Here is a 25,931-nt window from a genome sequence, read left to right as displayed (position 1 = left end):
ACTCTGACAGCACGTGTTATTTCGAGAGGCAGGTGTGGGGAGTGAAGGTTAAGGAATAGCAGTCACTGGAGGGATTCATGTCACTGCCACAACACAGATCAAATCCAGGAAATGAGGAATATCCTCTGGCTTTCCTATCTACCATCTACCTTGCCAAAAGCCACCTAGCACATAAGAACGTGAGACCTGACTCTATTCAGGTCTGAATTAGGAGAACAATGAGCATGCTAATCCAAGCAGAACCCTGGGCGGAGTGAAGGCAACAAAGCTGTCATTACTATTTGGGGGGCAATAGTGAATACTTCAGTATTTACAAACTGAAAGCAGTCTGTAATGGCTAACAAGTAAAGAAACAACATCGTCAAAAATAAGTAACTTCAAAAGCACAGAAACATCTTACTGGCCCCAAAACAAACCCACCCTAATAGCTGTAATTACCCTATTCTGGCATTTGCTTCTTACTTTCTTACATTGGTGGCCTTGCTGATTTTCTTAAGAAGGTTTAGGCAGTTGCTTCCCTGTGGGCTATACAGCAATTTTCCAGTTCTATGACTCAGGAAGAGCAAGAGAAGGAAGGGCTCTCCTCTTCCATCCCTAGATAAAATCAGAAAATGTTTATTTAGCTCTGATAGAGCAAGGCTCGGTTAGTTAATTCACTGTACAGACTTTCACAAACTATTTTCTCTTTCAAATATTTACCAAGAGCTTATTATATGCAAGTCACAGGCTATTCTTTATTCAAAGCCAATGCATAATAATTTTTATCAGTTCCATACTTCCTTCCTCTACATTCCTAATAGCAGAGTCAACTATTTCAAAGAAAAAATATTTATGCCTCACAAAATTTGCAATTAAACTCTTTGTGCCAGAATTGGTGACTTGAAGGGCAAGTTTGTTATTTCCAGAATACTGTACTGAAACACAAGAAAAAGCGATTCCACTTTTCTTCAAAAAAGAAAAAAAAAATTCAGATGAACATTAAACTACTCATTAAAATATAAATATCTTGTGAAAATAAACGGAAGCGAATTGCATCAATGAATAAACACTATCCGAAGGAAAAATCTGCCTACCGGGTTTGGTAATTAAGAAACACTGAGGACACCGGGTGTGCATTCAGACCATAAACCATAGATCGCAAATACATATAGGACCAATTTATAATCATTAACCACTCCGAAAAAAAATCAGTGATCCTTTCCGACGAGACGGCCTTTTTTATTTTTTTTAAATAATTCTGTAAACTACCTCCAAAGCAATCTTACTTCGGGGTCGTACACATTTCACACCTGTCAGCCAGCTAGGGCAGGTAAGCCAACAGTCTCCTAAGGAGGACAGAAATACGGACAATGCCGAGGACGGCCAGGGAGGCGATGGGCTGGCCCTGATCCGAGGGACCACAGCCGGGTCGAATAGGAGGCCGCCTCTCCCGGGTTCCCCGCCGAGACCCCAGCGCCCGGACCCAGCAAAGGGAGCACTCGGCACTGCCCGCGACTGTCGGGCCTGGGAAAGTTAGCACCTCCGCATCCCCGCCCCTCTCACGTACAAGCCCCTCCAGCCGCCGCACCGTCGCCATGGCGACCAGTCCGCACCTCACCCCCACCCGCCGCGGGCAGGGGGCGGGGGGCTGCGCCGCAGTCCCGCGGCGGCCTCGGGTTGTGCTCGCGCCGGAGCAGGACAGGGGCTGCGGAGCCCGGGAGACCAGGAACGCAAGGGGCGGGGGAGGATGAAGAGGTGCGAAAGGCGGAAATCTCCTGGATCCTGGGCGGGGGGCCGAGCCTTGCCCCGGGGGTCCTCACCCTTCACTTTGCCGAAGGTCCCGACCCCCAGCGTATCCCCCAGGATGTAGTGACCGATCTTCACCCGCCCGTCGTGTTTCTGCTTCTCGGCTGTCGCCATCTTTCTCCAGGAACTGAGTCTGCGCATGGCGCCGCGGGAGGGGGCGGAGGGGGCGGGCAGGGCCGCGCCGGGGGCGGGCGGGGAGGGGGTGGGGACGCGGGAGGGGAGCCGCGCCGCCGAGCCGCCGCCCTGCACCGCCCGCCGGGTCCCAGCCGCCGGCCGTCGGGCGCAGACGCTCCCCCTGGCGGGACTGGCGGGGGTCGCTGGGAGGGCCACCGGTACCCCTCTCCTCGATCTGCCTCCGCGTGGCCAGGGGCGCCCGCCCACCTGCGCGCGGGAGGGGGTTTCCTGGATTGCCGAGGAGGGCCGGAGCCCCTCGGCTCCTTTCCTCTGGCAAAGTCTACGCAGACAGCAGGCTCCCCTAGTTATTACTCCGGACTCGTGGGGGCCCCTCTCCCGACTCCAAGAGGGAAGATAGGCTTGCTTGGGTAAGGCAGATAATGTGATTTGTTACTAGTACAGCGTGAATTTAAATATGGCTGGAGATACCACCTTGCCAGTATTTTCTAACCTTTTCATTTTTCCGCTTCGGATCGGAATCTAGCTAGACGCCACTGGGAGTTGTCACTTGTATCTTTGATGAAGTTTCCTCTTTCTGCACCCCACCCCCCGCACGCGCTGCTCTTTTTTGAGCCGGAAAGCTGCTATCGAGCACCTCGACAGCTCCTGTAGCGCTGTCGGTCTTTCCTCCTGCTGAATACCTTCCTGAAACGTCCTCCCCACAACAAGCTCCGTTGCGAGGAGCGGGTTGGGGTAAAGGGTGAATGGGTGTGTGTTCGGGAAGCAGGACCTTATCCAGACATTGGATGTACAGGAGTTAGTATTTTTAGATCATCAGTAAAATGAAGACTTTGAACTGAAAACAAGGCTTACAGTTGCATCAACCAATCAATCGACAAATATTTATTGTACTTTCAGTGAGTAAAAGCCTATACAAATGGGTTCATGGCATATCACAGGGGGAGTAGAGAAAGTATGATTATTTGCAGTAGGATTTTAAGGGTGTTACCCAATTATATTCCTGCATCGTGGGCAAAATTAAACGGACAAACAAACCAGTTTATGTGATCTCAGTTTTGCAGTGTCATAGCATTTGGACAGGTATCAATGGGCAAAGAGTTGGCCTCTTCATGAAAATCATGTAAAAAAAAAAAAAAGACTAAAAATGTTATTTTTCCTTCCCAATAAAAGTTACTCAACTGTTCTGGTTTTTATATACTTGATGAAATCAAGGTAATGTGCATTAAGCACAGCTTTGTTCCAAGCAAGGTACTGCAGAGGAGGCAAAAAAGCCTTTGAGCTTAGAATTACATCAAATAATCAGAAGACATTAACAACTAATCTTGGACAAGTCAGTTCCTACTGTAGTATTGACTGCAGTATAATTTGAAGAGCCAAAAAGTTAAGAAATCTTTCATTACTGACATACTGGGAGGCAAGCATAGGTTATTGTTGTAAAGTTTCCTCTCTCCTTTCTTCACCTTTATCTGTTTGAATTTTGAGTTTCTGCAGCTCTGGCTTTTGTGGTCTCTACAAAACAGAAATAGCTCTCTGGATTCTCTTAGGAAAAAACTAAAACAAAATAACGAAAAAAAAAAAAAAAAAAAACCCTTTAATCCACCCCCAATAAATTACTTTAAATTTGAGTCTTGTCTAGAAGTTAGCCCAGCAAGGTTCTGTGATTTCTTTTGCTCTGAAAGGAAAAAAATTGCAAGGTACTTGTACCAGGCCAGTTAAGCCACAGAGCATCCAGCAAGGCAGCAGTCTGAAGCTGCATTTTGCAAACCTGTTACCAGTGTCTTCATAAAACTATCAGTTCAGTTTTTAGCAGAAACATCAGTTCATTTCTGCCATGGTGTTATTTTAGATTATGATTCTATGTAATACATATTCATTAAATGCCATTAATCACTTAAAGGTATTGTTAGGTAAATAAAACTGATAATCATAGATCAAAGAATTGAATAGGAACTTAGAACTCATCCACTCTCCCACAGTCTTTAAACAGCTTTTCTTGATGTTTTATTTTCCCCCCTTATCTGAGTTAAAAACCAAATTAAGTCAGCAGTTTCTAAGAAAGCAAATAATAAACTTCCTTTATTCCCTTGGTTTTTCTGTTTGCTTCAGTCCTTTTTAAAAGTTTTTGTCACATTTCCTTCCACCTAGACACTGGGTAGACACAAAATGAAAAGTCATGGTCCCTACTCTGGACTAGCTTATAGTCTAGGAGGGCAGTTCTCTGTATCCTCCCAACCTCACAATAAATAATATTCACAAGCTCATCTTTCTTCCAGGGTGGAAGTGAAGATAAGGTAAACTGGGACTTATGCCCAGCTTCCAGACCCATCAGTTGTACCCCTATCTCAACAAAGTATATTGGAATATAAGTGGGCAGGAGTGACTTTGTAGAAGTAACCTAGAATCCAGCCTAGTTTAAGAAGAGGGGGGAAGTAAATTGTTGTCAAACTTCAGTTCTTCCACTTCTATTAATGCAGATAAGTTACAATACATTTCAGCAATGATGAAGGTGAACTATGGTGAAGAACTGTGGTGGAGAATCTTGGGTCTCATGGGAAAACTCACTAGTTAGTTGTCAGATGCTTCCTCTTTAGTCCTTCAGATTCTAAGGGAGCTCTGTATCCTCCTAGTCTTTTCTTCTTAAGGCCATTACAGTGTTCAGTTCAGTTCAGTCATTCAGTCATATCTGACTCTTTGCCACCCCATTGACTGCAGCATGCCAGGCTTCCCCGTCCATCACCAAAGTCCTGGAGCCTACTCAAACTCATGTCCATCGCGTTGATGATGCCATCCAACCATCTCATCCTCTGTCGTCCCCTTCTCCTCCTACCTTCCATCTTTACCAGCATCAGAGTCTTTTCAAATGAGTTGGTTCTTAATGTCAGGTGGCCAAAGTACTGGAGTTTCACCTTTAGCATCAGTCCTTCCAATGAATATTCAGGACTCATTTCCTTTAGGATGGACTGGCTGGATCTCCTTGCAGTCCAGGGGACTCTCAAGAGTCTTCTCCAACACCACAGTTCAAAAGCATCAATTCTTTGCTGCTCAGCTTTCTTTATAGTCCAACTCTCACATCCATACATGACTACTGGAAAACCATAGCTTTGACTAGACAGACCTTTGTTGGCAAGTTGATGTCTCTGCTTTTTAATATGCTATCTAGGTTTGTCATAGCTTTTCTTCCAAGGAGCAAGCATCTTTTAATTTCATGACTACAGTCACCATCTGCAGTGATTTTGGAGCCCCCCAAAAATAAAGTCTGTCACTGTTTCCATTGTTTACCCATTCTATTTGCCATGAAGTGATGGGACCAAATGCCATGATCTTCGTTTTCTGAATGTTGAGTTTTAAGCCAAATTTTTCATTCTCCTTTTTCACTTTCATCAAGAGGCTCTTTACTTCTTCGCTTTCTGCCATAAGGGTGGTGTCATCTGCATATCTGAGGTTATTGATATTTCTCCCAGCAATCTTATTCCAGCTGTGCTTCATTCAGCCTGGTATTTAGCATGATGTACTCTGCATAAAAGTTAAATAAGCAGGGTGACAATATACAGCCTTGACATACTCCTTTCCTGATTTGGAACCAGTCTGTTGTTCCATGTCCAGTTCTAACTGTTGCTTCTTGACCTGCATACAGATTACTCAGGAGGCAGGTAAGATGGTCTGATATTCCCATCTCTTAAAGAATTTTCCACAGTTTGTTGTGATCCATGCAAAAGCTTTGGCATAGTCAGTAAAGCAAAAGTAGATGTTTTTCTGGAACTCTTTTGCTTTTTCGATGATCCAGCGGATGTTGGCAATTTTATCTCTGGTTCTTTTGCCTTTTCTAAAACCAGCTTGAACATCTGGAAGTTCATGGTTCACGTACTGTTGAAGCCTGACTTGGAGAATTTTGAGCATTACTTTGCTAGCATGTGAGATGAGTGCAATTGTGCGGTAGTTGGAACATTCTTTGGCATTGCCTTTCTTTGGGATTGGAATGAAAACTGACCTTTTCCAGTCCTGTGGCCACTGCTGAGTTTTTCAAATTTGCTGGCATATTGAGTGCAGCACTTTCACTGCATCATCTTTTAGGATTTGAAATAGCTCAACTGGAATTCCATTACCTCCACTAGCTTTGTTCATAGTGATGCTTCCTAAGGCAAGGCCCACTTGACTTCTCATTCCAGGATGTCTGGCTCTAGGTGAGTGATCACACAGTCATGGTTATCTGGGTCATGAAGATCTTTTTGGATAGTTCTTCTGTGTATTCTTTCCACCTCTTCTTAATACATTTTACACTATACTGTCAGAGAGATAGTACTCTTCCTTAGTGTCTATCTGTATACATGGTGGCCAGAACTAAAAATTTTAAGTACTGTGCTAGTAATGCAGCCTAATATTTCCTTAGTTGCAGTTACATTGTAACTAATATTCATTATCTGTTAAACAACAACTAGGTATTATGCAAATTGACTCTGAGGACTCAGAAAACAAAGGAACCTACAGTACTGCTTTTAACATGGCCAAGCAGTGTGATAGGTGCTGTAATTATATATATATATATACACACATATATATATACACACACATATATATGGTCCTAAAAGGGCTTCATGAGAGGAGGGTATAACCTTTATCTGTGGAGGTTCAGTCTTTTGAACTTGAATATATTTAGAGAAGTATTAAGAGGTGGTACTCTGTACTCAAAAAAAAAAAGGATGGCATAGGGATGAAAGAACTTGGAGAAGGCAACCCTGGTGGGAGAAAGAGGATATGCAAAATCACAGAGGGAAGGAAGCCTTAGACTTTTTAGAGAAGAAAAATGTTTACAGGGGACAAAATTTAGATTGATAGAGGGAATGGCTAAAAGGAATGAGAAATATGACAAAATCCTGAGGGATTGTGCTTCTCAATGTCACAATTTTCTTACAGACAATGGTGAGCCAAGGGAAGATGTGACGTAGATACATTTTATTTATTTTTGGCTGCACAGCGTGCCATTCAGGATCTTAGTTCTCCTGCCGCCTGCAATGAAAGTGCTGAGTCCCAACCACTGGACCACCAGGAAGTCTCAAAGTAGATGCATTTGAGAAATAAATACATTCTTTACCAAAGGAATTGATAGCTTTGGGTGCCTTTGGGAAGGCAAACTGGGTGACTTAGAGTCTGGTGCAAAGTGTAAACTCTGCCCTAGTACTCTTGTATTATGTTTTGGATTTAAACCTCAAGCATGTTATTAGAGTCAGAAAAAAAATCAACTGTTAGAAAAAAAATGTTTTTGACTCTGCCATTAGTACGGAGGATAGATTGCAGAAGAGTGAGACGAAAGTGTGGTAAAACAAGAGACTTGCAATCATCTAGTGAAGAAATGATGACACAGGCACCATATATGTAAAGGAAAAACTCAAGACCTATTTAGATATGAAATTAGCAAGATACAGAGAGTCCACACTAACCTCCCAGGTTTCTGGAGAGGTTTGTAGGAGGGTGGGGAATGGAGGTTCAACAGAAATAATAAATTCTGTCCATAACATCAAGGCATCTGAGAGACAGTCACAAAAGGTATCCAGAAATATACTGGTAATACAGGTCCACTAGCCCAAAGAAAGGTCAGTCTAGAGATACAGATTGGGTGTCCTCATCAAACAAATGGCATAGTAGGGCAGGGAATTTGGGTGCGATCTCCCCAAATTGTGGAGTTAAGGGACCCAAAGACAGGACATTTACTTAGAAAACATGAATACTTAAGAAGACCCAGAAGCAATATGAGCCTATGAAAGAAACAGGGAAAAAATAGTCATAAAGTTAGACGTTCTCCAGGAAATTACAGTGATTAAAATTTGTTTGTGGATAATTGTCCCCCTGTTTATCTAGCGTAGATGATTCCCAATCCTGGTTTGAAATATTTTTAGGTTAAAATGTTTGCAACCCCCTCATGATGATGATTTTTAACATTCAATCACCCGTGCTGAAATAGGCCCAGAGCTGTTTTCTAGAGAAAATCAGCACTGTTCACAAGGACCCCCTCGGTCTATCTCTAGGTAACTGTGCTTGCTTAGTCCTGGATGGGTTCCTTACTTTTAATAAGAAGATGTCAACCCTCCCCACCGCTCAGTTGATTTACTGAGTATCAGGCATGTGGATCTGTCCATGATCAGTGGCACAAAGAGTAGTCATTCACCAAAACAATGTAACTCCAAACTGTTTGCTGCCCTGTTCTTATCAGTTAAGGGAAATAATGGCCTTGGATCATTGCATGAAGAGTAGGCTGGTCATCTAAACTGTGCCTTTGGATCAGCTGAGACTATCAGAGACAGAAATCACTGGACTGTTTCTGGTCACTGTTAAGATTTGTTTTTATGAAGTTTGGTAATAAAAGGGGTTGATGACATGTGGATGCCTTGAATAGGGTAATAATTGGGCTATTTGTACTAGTAATTTGGTCTCCTTCAAAACATTATTCTTGAAAAATTGATTCAGAATTTAAGTGGAAAGGCAGAGAAAGAGGACAGCTGGAGTGACGTCCCAGGAAACAAGGACCCTGTGGTTACCAGACCCTAGCTTTTTGGCAGCAGCTCACAGGCCAGCTAAGCATGTGTTTTGTGGGGGTGGGGAGGATGTTTCATTTGCTTATAGCAGTATGGACTCATGAATATTTATTTTTTATACACCAAGTTATAATCTGATACACCTTGATTTCATTGCTCAGATTGTTCCAGCTTTGGTTATTGGGTGCCCTTTCAGTTGGCTCCTGTATCCCTTTGATATGCCTCCATCAGTGTAGTTTTTATTCTTTTTTTGTCACTTTCTGACACTACAGGCTACTCAACTTGTCCTGTCCTGGTCCTAGGATCAGTCATTTCTCGAAGGTGTCCTTGTTACTTTTATTGGAGAGTGATATTAGAAACCAAAATTTGCTGTTTGGAGTATAATTGCTTCTATAGTTTGGGTAAATTCCCGGAGTAGGTGATGGACAGGGAGGCCTGGCGTGCTACAGTCCATGGGGTAGCAGAGTCGGACATGACTGGGTGACTGAACTGAGACTCTCTCAGCTGACAGAGCAAATAAATATATGTGTGTATTCTAACTAATAAATATACCCATATCTCTATTTCTCTGGGTAGAATCACCCCTATCTATATTAAGCTAAACATGACTTCATACTGATCCATACAAACAACTCTTAATTTGTTGCTGCATAGATTATCCTAGCCTTTCCCTTTGCTTATCTGCAAACTCCTGCTCCAACACTAAGAAACCTAGCTTTCATTTTCTAATATCCATTTACCTAATTGCTCAGTTTGAGTTTACATTTATGGAAGTATCAGAATTATTAACCTTACCCCTGTGGATAACAATTTTATCAATGTGAATCCAGTGCTTGTGTGCAGTTCCTTTTGTCTTTAGTTTTATAGGCTTCACTCATTTTCAAGTCTTAGCCCCTGGAGCACCAGGGAAGTCCCTTCCAGATGGTAATTTTGCTCTTTACCATTTCCTTAGATAATCACCTATTTCTTCCACCCTCTTCAGTGAGGTGATTTCATATGTGTATAATACACATAGATTATGTTGTCACAATCTGCAGTCCATCCTCAGGTCCCCCTATTAATTGCCTCCTATTCACCCTGTTGGTGAGAGAGGAGTTCCCTCCCTAGGGCTATAGGAGTAGGCAAGCCACTCCTGACACAGGACAGATGATATCAACATCAGTCTGTGGTCACAAATACTTGTAGCCATGGACACCACAATACCACTCAGGGCCACAGGGAAGTCACACTGAAGAAGAGAAGAAACAACCAGAGGCTATGGAAGACAGATTTGTAGTACCAAGAGGGCACAGTGCCCCCGGTTCCTGTGAAGAATATGATTATTTGATTTGAATGTTAAGAATGTTAAGAATAGTTCCACAAGTTGGCAGGGAACTGAAACCCACTTCTCAGGGACTAGCACTGACTGTGCCTGGTCCCTTCAATAAGGAAAGCTAGAGATTTAGCTAGAGGAACTAATTTAAGGGAAGACTGAGGAGAAGGACATACACAGTTAAGCCATTCTAGGCCCTCCCAGTTTTACCAGGTAATAAACATGACTATTAAGGCAACACATAATATTGAGCCTTAATATTAGGCCATATACTACAACTTCCCAAATAAATTTGCATACATTAAGATTCACTCTGAGACCTCCCGGGTGGTCCAGTGGTTAAGAATCTGCCTGCCAAGGGAGGAGACACACGTTCCATCCTTGAACTGGGAAGATCTCACATGCTGCAGGGCAACTAAGCCCAGGTGCCACGACTATTGAGCCCGTGCTCCAGAGCCCGGGAGCTGCAACTCCTAAGCCTTTGCGCTGCAAGTACTGAAGCTCGTGTGCCCTGTACAGCCTGTGTTCTGCAACAGGAGAAGCCACCATAAGCAGCAGCTCATGCACTGCAGACAGAGTGGCCCCCGCTCTCTGCAACTAGAGAAACCCTGTTCAGCAGCGAAGACCTAGCACAGCCGAAAAAGAGTCTGCCTGCCAATGCAGGGGACACGGGTTTGATCCCTGCTCTGGGAAGATCGCACATGCAGCAGGACAACTAAGCCTGCACACCCTAGAGCTCATGCTCTGCAACGAGAGAAGTGCCAGAATGAGAAGCCTGTGCATCTCAGTGAAGAGTAGCCCTGCTTTCTGCAACTGGAGAAAGTCGTGAGCAAGGAAGACCAGTGTAGTCCATAAATATTTTTTTAAGAAAAGATTCACTCTGTGCTATAAATTTTTGTGGGTTTTAAGAGTATCACGTATCCACTATTTTTTTTGTATCCACTATTACCATATCATACAGATAGTTTCAGTACCCTAAAAATTGTCCTGTTGCCTCACATATTCAACCATACTTTTTCCTGTCTCTATAATTTTGTCTGTTTCAGAATATCATGTAATTGGACTCATACAGCATGTAGTATTTTCAAACTGGCTCTTTCCCTTAGCAATTTCCACTAACGTTCATCTCTTTCTTTTTTGTCACCCTTAAATGCTTTTGAAACAGGAAAATATAAACCATTTTTAAAATGTAAAGTATATTGGTCTCCATCTTAAAATATTTTTCTTCAAATATTTCGAGATACTTTTAAAATTCTTAATTTGGCTGCATCAAGGTCTTAGTTGTGACACACATGATCTGTCTTTGCAGCCCTTGATTTCTCTCTAGTTGTGTCCGGGGGGCTTAGTTGCTCCAAGGCATGTGGGATCTTAGTTCCCAGACCAGGAATCAGTCCTTCGTCCCCTGCATTGGAAGGCAGATTCTTAACCAGTGGACCACCAGGGAAGTCCCCAAATATTTTGAGATATTTTATACTTTCTAAAAGAACCATAATATGGTAGAATTTACTAAGTTACGTTAAATGTATTGAGGATATACTCTAAAGAACTGAGCTGTTATATGCTTTGGTGGATTCTTTAATAACTAATGAATTACATAAGAGTTAAAGACTTGATTATTTTTTAGTAAGGAATATTATTTCTTACATGTGATTATGTGAAATTACTGATTCTCATATTATTTATATCTATTATTTCTTATGTAAAATGAAATACAATTAAATTCAAGTACATCAGGAAATGTATAGTGTTTAACTTAAAAAATTATGTTGATTTTATTTGGCATTGGGAGTTTTTTATATGAGGAATTTGTTCTAACTCTAGTAACTCCATGGACTGTAGTCTGCCAGGCTCCGCTGTCCATGGAATTCTCCAGACAAGAATACTGGAGTGGGTAGCCTTTCCCTTCTCCAGGGGATCTTCCTGAACCAGGGATTGAACCCAGGTCTCCTGCATTGCAGGCAGATTCTTTACCATCTGAGCCATCAGAGAAGCCCTAACTCTAGTATATTTTGTTTTCATTGAAATGCTTCTAGATTACCTGACTCTGAAGTTTTAATATGGAGAATGCTCTAGGTGACTTATTGGATTATGTACATTATAGTTGACTTTTACAAAAGGCTTTCCAGAAGCTTTCCCTTCAGGCAGCTTCAAAACATTGTTAGGCAAGGCACATCCTCAGGAACGACTTCCCCAGCGTCATGCCTCTGGTGGCTTCCCGTCAAGTCCCAGAAACAAGACATTTCAATATCCAGTGAACTATGCTGTACCTTTTCCAACATCTGGCTCTCAACTGCGGGGGTTGAGGCCGCCTCTTCCTTGGGTGCTTTATCTCAGCTCCAGGGGAAGTGACTGCTGCTTCTTTCTGTTCTTCCTATAGGGTTCACTTCAGTTTTTCCTTACCAGTCCCGTATTACCTTAATCCCTTAATCTTTTCCTGTTCAAGTTTACCGTGTGATTTCTGTCTCTTCATTGAGCCATCACTGATATACCAGCTATTTTAACTGGATGCTTGTATTCCTGTTATTTCTGGTATTTATACATAATTACTATGTTTTGAGCAGTAGCTGGTTTTTATTTTGCAAATACTAAATTCCTGTCTATGCTTGCATCAAGTTGGCTTAAAGCTCAACATTCAGAAAACGAAGATCATGGCATCCGGTCCCATCACTTCATGGGAATAGATGGGGAAACAGTGGAAACAGTGGCAGACTTTATTTTGGGGGGCTCCAAAATCACTACAGATGGTGACTGCAGCCATGAAATTAAAAGACGCTTACTCCTTGGAAGGAAAGTTATGACCAACCTAGATAGCATATTCAAAAGCAGAGACATTACTTTGCCAACAAAGGTTTGTCTAGTCAAGGCTATGGTTTTTCCAGTGGTCATGTATGGATGTGAGAGTTGAACTGTGAAGAAGGCTGAGCGCCAAAGAATGGATGCCTTTGAACTGTGGTGTTGGAGAAGACTCTTGAGAGTCCCTTGGACTGCAAGGAGATCCAACCAGTCCATCCTGAAGGAGATCAGCCCTGGGATTTCTTTGGAAGGAATGATGCTAAAGCTGAAACTCCAGTACTTTGGCCACCTCATGCCAAGAGTTGACTTATTGGAAAAGACTCTGATGCTGGGAGGGATTGGGGGCAAGAGAAGGGGACGACAGAGGATGAGATGGCTGGATGGCATCACTGACTCGATGGACTTGAGTCTGAGTGACTCTGGGAGTTGGTGATGGACAGGGAGGCCTGGCGTGCTGCGATTCATGGGGTCGCAGAGTCGGTCACGACTGAGCAACTGATCTGATCTGATCTGGTGCTTGCATCTACAACTAAATTTTATAATTGATCTAAATGCCAAGTAATTGAAAAATACCAGAAGGCACAGTGTGATAAAATCTGCCTAGAGTTCACCTATGCAGGTTTGAAGAGCTGTATCTGAATACGAAATTTACTCAAAATTTAAAACTGTTCAAAAATTTTAAACTATTGAGGATTTTATTCCATAGTATATCCTCAAAGGACTTTCTTGGGAGGAGAGGAGGAATCAGAAAAGGGCAGATTTGCTCTAAGATGACCAGAAAATGGCTTGCTATTATCTTTAGAGAATCCAGTGCTAAAGTCATGAATGTGAATGGTATCTTAGATCTCTGTACTATATGATGTATGATTAGCACTGTTTCCACATCTAGGCTATAGATGAATTAGGGTTCTATTTAATAAAGACAAATTTCTACAAAAGGAACCTTACATTGTACAATGTAATATTTAAAGCAGTGCATTCCAATACTCTGTTGTCAGAATCCTTATTAGCAAAGAAATATATATATATATATTTATCTACAATAAATCTGTGCCTTAGTTTGTTCCTCTCTAAAATAAGGAAATTTAATTACACCATCTCAAGCCTCTTGCAACTCGAAACGCAGAGCACCATGCTTTGCTCCCTCAGAGGCGCATGTTCCCAGAGGCTTCTCTCCAGAGTCATCCCTAATTGGACAGTACTTCCCTCTGAGGCTTCCTGTCTCTCCTGCCCTGGGGAGCTACTTCTCTTAGGGCTGCTGCCCTGCAACACAGGGACCATGAAGTTTCTGCTCTCTGCCCTTTCCACTCTGAGCTGGATGAACCATTTACTGACAAGCCTTCCCTCCTCCCATTTGCCCAAGATGGTGATGTTTCTAAAACAGTACCATTTATCACCTGGTATCCATTTGCTTCCTCCTTGGTCACCTCTTCCACCTGCTCTACCTTAAAGGAGCTAGACCTTTCTTCAACACCTTAACAGTTAAAAAAAATTTTTTTTTGGTCACACTGGGTGTCTTTGTTGCGGTGCACAGGCTTCTCATTGCAGTAGCTTTTCTCGTAGAGCAGAGGCTCTAGAGCTCATGGGCTTTCGTTGCCTGCAGCATGCATAATCTCCCCAGACTAGGAATCAAACCCATGTCCTCTGCATCGGCAAGCGAATGCCTATTCACTCCATCACCAGGAGAGTCCCCGGTGTTTTTTTTTTTTTTAAAGATCTTTCCCCTAAAGGACTTAATTATCTCCACATAGTAACTATATATAATGGAGTTCAGATCATTTTAAACATTTTCTGAGAGCAAATCACACACCTTCTGCATGTGCTAGATAGATGTCTTTTCCAGAACTATACAAATGTAACATTTAAGATTAGGGCTGTAAATACCCTGGCAGTCCAATTGTTAGGGCTCTCAGTGGGCTGGAAAGTATCAAATCAGACACAGAGAAGATGCTTGCTTCTTGGAAAGAAAGCTACAACAAACCTAGACAGCATATTAAAAAGCAAACACATCAGTTTGCTAACAAAGGTCTGCAGAGTCAAAAGCTATGGTTCTTCCAGTAGTATCTATGGATGCCCTTCCCTCGTAGCGTAGTCAGTAGAGAATCTGCCTGCAAAGCAGGAGACTCAGGTCCAAACCCTTGGTTGGGAAGATCCCCTGGAGAAGGAACTGGCAACCCACCCCAGTATTCTTGCCTGGAAAATCCCATGGACGAGAGGAGCCTCACAGGTTGTAGTCTACAGGGTTATAAGAGTCAGACATGACTTAGCAACTGCACCACCACCATGTATGGATGTGAGTTGGACCATTAAGAAGGCTGAGCGCTTTAGAACTGATGCTTTTGAATTGTGGTGCTAGAAAAGCCTCCTGGACTTTGGACTGCAAGATCAAACCAGTCAATCCTAAAGGAAATCAACCCTGTATATTGATTGGCAGGGCTGATGCTGAAGCTCAAATACTTTGGCCCCCTGATGCTAAGAGCCAACTCACTGGAAAAGACCCAGATGATGGGCAAGATTGAGGGCAGAAGGAGGTGATAGAGGATGAGATGATTGGATGACATCATCCACTCAATGGGCATGAATTTGAGCAAACTCTGGGAGATAGTTAAGGACAGGGAAAGCCTGGTGTGCTGCAATCCATGGGGCAAAGTTGTACAGGACTTAGTGACTCAACAACAGACACACTCAGCGGGTAAAGAATCTGCCTACAATGCAGGAGTCACAGGTAACCTAGGTTTGATCCCCAGGTTGGGAAGATGCCCTAGAGTAGGAAACGGCCACCCACTTCAGTATTCTAGCCTGGAGAATCCCATGGACAGAGGAACCTGGAGGGTTATAGTCCAATGTGTTGCAAAGAGTCAGACACAATGAAGTAACTAAGCATGGAGGCGCGTGCGCGCACACACACACACACACACACACACACAATGTATCCAAGAACCAGGTCACAGCTTTTTAAATTGTAGTTGGAGGAGGAAATGGCAATCCACTCTGGTATTCTTGCCTGGAATATCCATGGACAGAACAGCCTGGTGGGCTATAGTCCATGGGATCTCAGAGTCAAACACGACTGAGCGACCAACACTATAGCTGTCCTACAATGTTAATTTCTGCTGTACAGCAAAGTGACTCAATTATACATATGTACCTTTTATATTCTTTTCCATTACGGTTTATTAGAGGATATTGAGTACAGGTCCCCATCCTATCCAGTAGGATCTTGTTTTTCCATTCTCCCTCTCTCCTGAGTGGCTCACATCTGGTCACAGCTTTTAGAATCCTCAGCCAAATCAAAGATATAAGAGTTTAATGGAAAAATTTTGTAAAGAAATTTGAGTTGGAAGTATTCAATCCAACCTTCTTAGAATAGTTTTACTCCTTTCTAGTTCTAAACCTCGGAGAAGGCAATGGCACCTCACTCCAGTACTCTTGCCTGGAAAATCCCATGGTCAGAGGAGCCTGGTAGGCTGCAGTCTTATGGGGTCGCTAAGAGTTGGACACTACTGAGCGACTTCACTTTCACTTTTCACTTTCATGCATTGGAGAAGGAAATGGCAACCCACTCCAGTGTTCTTGCCTGGAGAATCCCAGGGACGGGGGAGCCTGGTGGGCTGTCGTCTATGGGGTTGCACAGAGTCGAACACGATTGAAGTGACTTAGCAGCGGCAGCAGTTCTAAACCTAGGAAACTTCAGGTTGTTGAGGCCAGGAATGTGGGAATTTTTCCTGTGGACCAGATGTGAGCCACTCAGGAGTGAGGGAAAGCATGGGATCTTGTCTGTAGGGCCCTCAGAAGTAGAGGAAACCTCAGGAAAAGGAAACACCACTCCCCCGTCTTGTCTACTCTTTAAACCCCACTGAGTGAAACTGCAGCTCACAAGCCCCTCATCTCAAGGAGAAAAGCTGAAATCAGAGGGATCATGCCCCCTTCTCCAACGGCTTCAGCCCAAGAGGCCCAAGCTGAAAGATAAGCTTAAGTCAACTTTGAATTCTGACTATAACATAGAACCAAAAATTTCTTGAGAAATAAAAACTATTTTTACAACTAATCATGACTGGAGGATATTTTTTCTTATCTTTGAGTAATCTTAAAAAAAAAAAAAAAAAAAGAACAAAGTCTTCATCCTGGGGCATATCTCCATTGCATAGAAATGAGCACACAAAAATAAAATCTCAATCCACATACCATGCCTGTGGTAATCTACAGACCACTCGCATAGATGAGAACCATTTTTTCATTGGTTATTTGACAAGACATCCCTTTACCTCACCATAGACAGAAGTTTTTGCTCCAGATTTCATTCTTAGTTTCTCAGTTTGATAGTCTCTGACATATGCTTCTCTTAGATTATGAACTACCTTTCGTTTTGAGAAAAACATTTAACTTGACAAAAGTTAGGGTTGGGATCTTAGTTCCCTGACCAGCAACTGAACTGGGGCCTTTTGCAGTCCTAACCACTGGACCACCAGGGAATTTCCATATTTATCTTAACCACTTTTCTAAGGGGTCCTCTACCTCCATCCTGTCACACTTTCTGTATTTTTGTCTTCATAGGTCTTAACACTACCTGAAATTACTTATCTGTTCTAGGTATCTCAACCCCAACACACCACATACACACCAAGTGCAGGCTGTCACATGCTCTACTGAAATCTCTGCCAAAGGAGTCTGTCTTATTCTCCACTGTATCTCCTGGGCCCAGAACTGCTTCTGGCACACAGAGGTCACTAGATTTGGTTCATAAGGGGCACAGTATCATAAATAGAAGTGAAAGGCAACTACAGAATAACTAGGTAACCTTCCAAAAGTGCTTTTTAAACTAAACTCTTCTCATTTTAAACTAAATTCTTTATTGCCCAATCACCCCTGAACCTCTGGCTTTATTCCTGATGCTCTACAGAAACAAGGTTGGTGGAAAATAAACACTAACCTAAATTTTCCAAACCCTGAAGTCATTAAATTTTTTTAATTTAAAAATCTTTTCCTCCTTGGCCTTAGTCCCACAGGACACTTATTTTGTAGGACTCATTTCTGCAATGACTGGAGTCAACTTCAACCATGTTGGTTTTTGTTCCCACTCATCACGTGTATGCTGAACAAATTAATGAACCCCCCTCATTCCTCATCTCCTAAGGACATCTCCCCAAACCTTTCCTTGAGCCTCTCTACACTGTCTTCTCTTTTTCAAATGGTTTCAACCATTACTGAGTCAAGAATCTGAATTTTTAAAGAGAGAAAAATAAACAATCCTTTCCTTCCATCTCCCATCATTTTTAAATGCCTCCCAGGTTTCACCATTTCCTTCTAATCCCTAAATCAATTCCCATTCTCAACTCTATGTTCATTATTTCCAAACGCAAATCTCCAGCCTGGGCTTTCGGCTTTCCACTTCAGCTGCCACTAGCTTTACTGAGTTCTTCCAAGATACTTCTAGTATCCCACAGGCATCAACACCACCTAACAATTTCTTCCTGTTGCTTCCATCTTATATTCCTCAGTGAATGCACCAAATCCTTGCCCCCTAGTCCAGAAAATCCAAGACCCCTACCTCTGATATTTTCTCCAACTGACAAAACCACAGTAGCTGTGACTGAAAGGTCAAATGCATACATAAATAATGATACATTCCTGGGTATTACTTCAGATACCCTATGGTAACACTCAACGGCTCCTGTGTTCCCCTGCCAAAGAAACATAAATCCCTTAGTTGTGGCACTGGCCTCAGGCATCTTCTGTTAGACAGAGATCCACTGTCCAAACCAACTTTGATCCTGAGGACATCATGAGATATGTCAGGTATGAACTGTCTGCAAACTAGCATTGAATGAACTGAACCCACCTGTCTGTACTGAACATGTTAACCAGCTCCATCTCTAGCCCACTGCTTCTCCCTGGGTCTTACGATTTCCATGTTATCAGAGAAATTTCCCACTGAAACTCAAACAGTCAAGGCCACAGGCACTGGCAAATAAGGACTAACTCACTTTATACTCAATAAACACAGAGGCCTTTTTTAAGGCATCACTGTCTACCTCTCATGCAACCCTGCCTTGTGCCAACTGTTTTCTGACCCAGGATTTAGAAATTTCTTGTCTTCAGGTCAGCACCTACTTACCTCAAGGCCTAATATTTATTCTGCCCTGGGTATTACCTATCTTAATGGGCCTCTCCAGCACCCAGGAATCAACCTTTAGTAACACTGCAAGATTTCAGAAAGATCTTAATACCATGTCAGATTATTCAGTACTCAAGCCAAAATAAAATTACTATTTTTATAGGTCAAAAGCAATTTCAAATATTTGAACCCACTACAGTAACTAGGCTACAGCCACTGTAGAAGCACCTTCACTTTGAAAGCCCATAGTTAGTTAGACTTCCACCTTACAAATAAGCACAGGTACACCAGTAAAAATCACATGATCAAATGTCAACTGGATACAGAACTTATTACGCATCCCTGAGTATGGCTGGATAGCATCACCCATTCAATTAACCTAAGAGTGCAAATTCCATTGAGACAGTGAAGGCCAGAGAAGCCCAGGGTGCTGCAGTCCTTGGGGTCACAAAGAGTAGGACTAGACTTAGTACTAACAACAACAAAGTAGAAGAGGGCCTCCGGGGTGGTTCAGTGGTAAAGAACCTGCCTGCCAAAGGAGACACAGGAAGTGGCAACCCACTCCAGTATTCTTGCCTGGGAAATCTCATGGACTGAGGAGCCTGGTGGGATACAGTCCATGGCATTGCAGAGTCAGACACACTTAGCAACTCAACAGCGAACAGCAGCAAAAGTAGAACAGAGTCATTATATTACATAACACATATTGGGACGAAACCCAATATAGATTCAGATCAGCTGGGGCTCCTGTAGAAGCAAGCTGAGACCTGAAAGAGTTAGGAGCTAAGGAAAAAAGCAAGGGAGCAATTAACTAATCTTGGAATGCATTCTAGGGCAGTTTTTAAAGGTAAGGTTGCGGAGGCAGTGATGATCATGAAAACTCCTTCAAGGTCAGATTAAAGTTGTTAAATTCTTAAAAAAATGGGAAGCTACAAGTTGGGACAGCACAGCTTGGCCACATTGCTATTTTATGCTAGTTACTCCAACACTTGTGATGTTTAATTAATGTTCTATTCTCTCACCAGTCCAACAAAGTTGGTATTGTCTTCACTTCAAAAAACTGGCAGAAACACCAGAAAGCAAGGCAGTAAAATTCAGAGCCCTGAAAAGTCAATGATCACCTAGGTGAGGATTAAAAAAATTCTACTAGCCTACAAGTGAGTTTATACTTGGCCTTCCTTTGCATTCTACTCAATACACTGCATTTGCACATGGCCCTACAAATGTTCTTATTGACTCATACCTAGTTGTTCACTTAGCTGACCACCTTAAAAAGCACACACAGCCTATGAGCTGGGCGCCAAGAGTTAATATCACCTGAGAATCTTAAAAAGAAAAACGTACAGCTGAATCACTTTGCTGTAAAAAACTAACGCAACATTGTAAATCAAATACAAAAACCCCACAAAACCACCTTTCCAAAATGGAATTCCTTCAACTCCTGTCCTTTGTGTTCTCACCAGAAATCCAAAGCCTATCATACAGGACGACAACCACTCCACAAAGACCACAGAGGTAACACAGTTCTCACAGTAGCACAGATGTTACTTCTTAATGTCATCTTTAAGGAATCTTAGAATTCCGCTTGTAAAGGCCCAATCCTATTAAGCAGTATCACAACCCAGTTTAAAAGGTAGTGTTCCAAAACAGCCACTTAACAAATAAACCTGATTTTTAGTTGTCACATTCACAAACCTATGTAAATCACTGATACAAGCCTATTAAAAATACCTTAGCACACCAGATAATTTTAAAAGCCAGAACATTTATTGTGCGACTAATCGTTGAAATCCTTAAGATGAACTGGATGCTGCAACAGCCGCTCGCTTGGGTTTAGGTGTTGTTCCTTCACGGAATCCATGCCTGCATTGTGTTAAAAACAAGAATGGTTACTTCAGCAATGTCAACGCATACATTTCAATCTTTGTTAAAATATATTTTCATGAGCTTATCTCAGTTAGATGATGAAATCAATATTGAATTCATAAGTTCAGACATTTATTTTTTAGAACATCACTGATAAGCTGTGGTATTTATTTCCCTCTGCTTCAAAATAGCCAAGGCAACATATTTGGTTGCAGTGATCAGTATTTCCCCACCACTTATGATTCCCAAGGTTTTGGGAAAACGGATTCTTAAAATATGGGTCAGAGATCCTACCTTCCTTTAGCTAAGGAAAAACGTGATTAATGATAGACATTTTCTCAACTGCTTAACTACGGTTAATGTCTTAACTCACTTAACATCTACTTGAAATGTCTTTTGAGGAACACACAGGTTAAAATTGGCTTCAATTCATGCTCTTAACTCAAACTAGCAGACCACTGAACCCTATCCCATACTACTATATACTGGCCTTAAGTGCAACGGTCACTCCAACACACAAATACATCTAAGTGTGTTGTGTTTGCACCCCCCAAACTGTCTTGCGGTCTTGAAGATCTTGAATTGAGTGAAGGTCACAAATTCTGCTAAATATCCTACAATGCACAGGACAACCCCAGTTCCCAACAAATAATCACTTCAGTGGAGGCCTTACACCCCTCAACTGCTACCACTAAAAATGCAGTTTCTCTATAAGACTATGTTGGGGCTGAAATTAAAACTCTAAGGCCTCTCTTTAAGTACAACAGTGTTCTACAGCAAGCAGACTTGCCCAAAGCCACAAAACTGAAGGCCTCAATTACATACTATCATCTTGACAAACTCTGGCAGGAAAATGAAATGGAGGTATGCGAATAAATGCCATTATTTTCTGGAGTCTACCTCAAACTACACTCCAGCCTATTCAGTGCCTACTACTGTTCACTGATTCCTAAGTTCGAGACTGATGTGAAGGTTATGGTGGCAAAAGAAAAAGGACCCTAGCAACACCTCATCCCACGAACCAGAGTTGAGACGACTGTTATATAAGCCCATACACCCACCTATAACTGAAACATAAAACTGTACCTGAATCTGCGGTATACAATTTTTAGGTGCCTCATTCTACCAGTCCCGGTGGTATTTCGTCTTTTAGCTTTAGCACTCCAATTATCTGGGGAAAAAAAAAAATTCAGGTTAAGATCCAAATTGTTGTCCCTACATACCCAGGACACATTGTCTGTCAATTTAATTAAAAATGCCTGCCTTGGCTTTAAACTCATTTTATCGGTATACTTATACTGTCCATGGAATTCTCCAGGTCAGAATACTGGAATGCGTAGCCTTTCTCTTCTCCAAGGATTCTTCCCAACCCAAGGATCGAACCCAGGTCTGCACTGCAAGCTCAGCATACCAGTTGAGCCACAAGGGAAGACCATACATGGAAGAAGAAATGGAAACCCACTACAGTATTTTTGCCTGGGACAGCCATTGGACAGAGACGCCTACTAAGCTAAAGATTATGGGGTTGCAAGAGTGGGACACAACTTATGCAAGAGTGGGACACAACTTAGCAACTAATCAACATAGTGGTATACAGATGTACAATTTTGCTAGGAAACAACATTCAAAGTCATGCCCCACCGAGGTACATATGAAACGAGACTATTCTCAAAGTACGTTTATAAACATTAACTTACACTTTCTCTTTCGCTTGGCAGGGTAGCCACACTTGCCACAGGTCGACTTCTGAAGGTGGTAGGCCTTAGAGCCACAACGGCGGCACAGCGTGTGCGTCTTATTCCGACGCTTTCCAAACGATGACGTTCCCTTCGTCTGCAAGTTAAGGGGATAAATGTTTAAGTCTAGTCATTTCCATACACATGCAAACATTTTCAGTTAAAGTAACTACTGATATAAACTAATGACAATCACAAAGGCTAACACTGTGCTAAATCAGTGACCACTATTAGATTTCACGTCATCTAAAGCCCCGGCAAGATCTGCCATGTTTTGAAACTTGCTACATTATTAAAAAGGACAATGAAAAACGTAAAAGGCAAAAGAGGAGGTAACGTGGTTTTCCTACCTACTCTTACTGCAAAATCTAAGAGCTCCTGCCCAGGGACCGTCGCCAACTATTCTTTTGCTTACAGAGCCAAATACCCGCAATCCATGCTCCTTCCATTAGTTCCCACTGGTGGGCAAGGCTGTGCGGGCTTCCCAAAAGTCAGAAAAAAGGGGCCTGGAGCAGCTGCAGCTCCACGACGGCAGGCTCAGCATCCCCACATCAGAATTATGAGCCATTCTCGTGCCTCTCGAAAGCTGCCTTCCCTACCCACCGGCTCCTCTTATCCGAAAGCTTCCAGGGCCCCCACGGATTGCATGGGGCGCAGTTCAGGGGGTGAGGATGAAAGCCGATGACGAGAGCCCCTGGAAAACACTCACCATCTTGCTTCTGCCGCCGAGACCAAAGAGGCCGGAAGAGAAAGCACTTCCGCTATATTTCGCTCTGAAGCTTCCACCCAGGAAAGCACTTCCGGCGGGGCGCAGTGCACCGCTCTCAAGCGTCCGTCACCGCAGTGTGGGTAGGTTCGAGAGGAGGATCGCAGAGCTAGTTAGGGCCAATAGAGAGTTCAGCGGAGCGGAACCCACAACTTTCTGGGGAAGGGATTGGGCGTATACCTCCCGGATCCGCCTTTCCCTGCCTCAAACTTTTAGACCGGAACTCGACTAACTACCCTCCTGTTGTTTCTCTCCGGTCTTTACGAGTGTTCTGTCAGCGCTAAGGCCACATTGCAGATTCTGGTTTCCTAGGAGATGGGAAATGTGGGTAGAGAGGCTCCCCTGCTTGGGGTGCAGGCGCTAGCTCAGCTCGCCCGGCGTCTGTGTAGGGTTGGGGGTTGGGCTGGTGTACTTCTCCACGTTCCTCTGTACTCCGGCCTGAAGCTTTTGACTGACTGATCCTCACAGGCTCTGCGGTAAAGAATCTGCCTACCAGTGCAGGAGACGCGGGTTCCGTCCCTGGGTGGTGAAGCTCTCCTGGAGAATGAAGTGGCAACCCGCTCCCAGAAAATCCGAAGGACAGAGCAGCCTGGTGGGCTAGTCCATTGGATCGCAAAGAGTCGGTTGCGACTAAGCTACTGAGCACAGTCCTCACTTGCTAGGAGGACATAGCTGGGCTCAGAATATGAAGAGAAAGGCAGGAAATGCCTTTTTAAACTGTAATAATAGGCATATGGCTTGATCTCCCATTTTACTATGCCAAGGAATCAGACGTGGAACTTGTTAACAAGTTTCCTAAACTCTAACGTGAGGACATATGCTTTGACAGCTTTGGGTGGGGCCTGGATATGTGTAGTCCAAAACACTTTAAAGTGTTACTATTGGTGGTTCCCAGATCTTGTTGATACAAACAGTTAATTCAATTGCAACCTTCTTCCGAGGAAAGCCCCCACCCTTGCAAAAGGGTAAAATACCCAAACATTTAAGAGTTAGTAGGGAAAAACAATCCTAAATGCGTGCTGTCTAAAGGAAGCAATTAGTGACCTAACACTTGTGAAATATTGGCAAAAGTAATTAACTTCTAGGCTTCCCTGATAGCCCAACTGGTAAACAATCCTGCAGTGCAGGAGACCCTGGTTGGATTCCTGGGTTGGGAAGATCCGCTGGAGAAGGGATAGGCTACCCTCTCAAGTATTCTTGGGCTTCCCTGGTGGCTCAGAGGGCAAAGAATCTACCCCCCAATGCGGGAGACCTGGGTTCTTTCCCTGGGTTGGAAAGATCCGCTGGAGGAGGGACTCCAGTATTCTTGCCTGGAGAATTCCCACGGACGGAGGAAGAAGCCTGGCAGGCTACAGTCTATGCAATCGCAAAGAGTGGGGCACGACTGAGCATCTTTCACACAGTTAAAAGAACAAGATGAGGTCTAGGAGTTAGAAGGTTAAATTTTTGACAGGTTAACAGTTGATAAGTTCGTAGTAAGCACTAAGCTCTTCTAGGAACTGGGAAGAGGAGAGTCACTGTTTTTATGGAAGTGGTAGGTGGGGAAAGGGGCGTTCAGGGGGAGATCCCTCCAGCAGGGAGAGAGTGAGAAGACCAACATTTGAGTTTTTGAAACAAACTGCAGTTCAGGTTAGACTTAACTGTTTGAGGTACTGTATTAGTTCCCTGTTGCCATTCTAACAATTTACTACAAACTTAATGGTTTAAGACAAAACATTTAACCAGCTAGTATAAAGTTTCAGTTATGCAACATGGAAGACATCAGTACAATATTATATAAAGCATCTGCCTACAATGCGGGAGACCTGGGTTCGATCCCTGGGTCGGGAAGATCCCCTGGAGAAGGAAATGGCAACCCATTCCAGTATTCATGCCTGGAAAATCCCATGGACCAAGGAACCTGGTGGGCTACAGTCCACAGGGTTGCAAAGAGTCGGACACGACTGAGCAACTTCACTTCACTTCATACTTAAGGACAACAATCAAACCACAAATTAGTCTTTAACCTACAGCCAATCAAGTAATTTCTTTCTTTGCTTCCACACTTTATAAAGTCCCCTGGCTCCTAGAATGCTACTAACCACTTCCAGTTTGGTGCTGCCCTTTTTGGGTAGACTTTTGCTCAAACTTAAGTTTTGGGTGCCTGTTTATCTTTTAATAATCCCTTGTGAGTGCTTTGGCTCCACCCATATTCTCATCTCAAGGTCAGCTGATTTGCAACCTTAGTTGTCCTTTGGTGTAAACTAGTATTTTCACAGGTTGTGGAGATTAGAACATAGTCATCTTTCGGGGAGAGCATTATTTTCCTTAGCACAGGTATTAAATGAGATCAGTTGAGACACACTGTTGAGCCCAAGTTAGTGTGCCAGAGGCATAGTGAGGCCAAAGGAACTGAAACTGGAGTTTAGAGCAGACAAAGGTTTTGCAAACACCAACCAAGGAGGTCAGCATAGCTCCTGCTCAGAAAACTGAACTGTCCGATGGTTTTCAGGGAAGAGGTTTTGTTACGTTTTGTTATGTTTTGGTTTTTAATTAATTTTTTGGCTGTTCCATGGGGCTTGTAGGATCTTAGTTTTTGGACCAGGATTGAATTGAACCTGGGCCTTCACCAGTGCAAGGACAGAGTCCCAGCCACTGGACCCTCGAGGAATTCCTTTAGGGAAGTCTTTAAAAACCAAGTAAGGGCTGTGGGGGCATGTGACTTCATTCTAGTTGGTGGTAAGGTAAAAGGGTGATGTTCCAAGAAACTTGTGCTCAGCCATCCTCCACCTGAGTGGAGGTGGGGGTTGGGTGGCAGGGAAGGAGCTTAGTTCCTATCAGTTAAGTTCAGTTCAGTCATTCAGTTGTGTCCGACTCTTTCCAACCCCATGAATCGCAGCACGCCAAGCCTCCCTAT

General features: G+C 43.1%; 2 protein-coding genes and 1 non-coding gene across 10 annotated transcripts in view; all 3 read right to left on the bottom strand.

Annotated features, from left to right (window-relative positions):
* The window catches only part of PRKAA1 (protein kinase AMP-activated catalytic subunit alpha 1), a 28,559-nt gene extending 26,446 nt beyond the window's left edge, over window positions 1–2,113 (bottom strand). For 2 of the 8 annotated variants that reach the window (XM_061393647.1, XM_061393652.1), the window contains exons 1-2: window positions 1,547–1,779; window positions 463–594 (exon numbers count right to left, since the gene is read on the bottom strand). Coding sequence is in view for 2 of the 8 variants with exons in the window: in XM_061393646.1 (XP_061249630.1) it covers window positions 1,800–1,926 (127 nt within the window). In the remaining 6 variants the exon portion in view is untranslated. Of the gene's footprint in view, window positions 1–438; window positions 595–1,546; window positions 1,780–1,799 lie in introns of those variants that run through there. The other 6 variants (XM_061393648.1, XM_061393650.1, XM_061393649.1 and 3 more) reach the window with 6 other exon arrangements.
* Window positions 2,114–20,412: 18,299 nt separating this feature from the next.
* Window positions 20,413–23,086, bottom strand: RPL37 (ribosomal protein L37). The gene is made up of 4 exons (XM_061393644.1): window positions 22,979–23,086; window positions 22,231–22,366; window positions 21,620–21,704; window positions 20,413–20,530 (listed from the first exon to the last, which is right to left on the bottom strand). The coding sequence occupies exons 1-4, from the start codon at window positions 22,979–22,981 to the stop codon at window positions 20,461–20,463; spliced, it is 294 nt and encodes a 97-aa protein (XP_061249628.1). The 5' UTR covers window positions 22,982–23,086; the 3' UTR covers window positions 20,413–20,460.
* LOC133233866 (small nucleolar RNA SNORD72) lies at window positions 20,613–20,693 on the bottom strand. The gene has a single exon (XR_009731910.1). It is a non-coding gene; the product is annotated as a small nucleolar RNA SNORD72 (small nucleolar RNA).
* Window positions 23,087–25,931: the final 2,845 nt, after the last annotated feature.

The sequence above is a fragment of the Bos javanicus genome, chromosome 20, assembly GCF_032452875.1.
Source record: "Bos javanicus breed banteng chromosome 20, ARS-OSU_banteng_1.0, whole genome shotgun sequence".
NCBI lineage: Eukaryota > Metazoa > Chordata > Mammalia > Artiodactyla > Bovidae > Bos > Bos javanicus.
This window is presented reverse-complemented; position numbering and strand designations above follow the sequence as displayed.

What these genes read in the sequence shown, in the direction of transcription:
- RPL37 (XM_061393644.1), bottom strand. An exon ending in TGCCAAGCGAAAGAGAAAGT is followed by an intron (nt 21,705 to 22,230) that starts GTAAGTTAATGT and finishes TTTTTTCCCCAG; the next exon opens with ATAATTGGAGTGCTAAAGCT. An exon ending in ATTGTATACCGCAGATTCAG is followed by an intron (nt 20,531 to 21,619) that starts GTACAGTTTTAT and finishes AACACAATGCAG; the next exon opens with GCATGGATTCCGTGAAGGAA.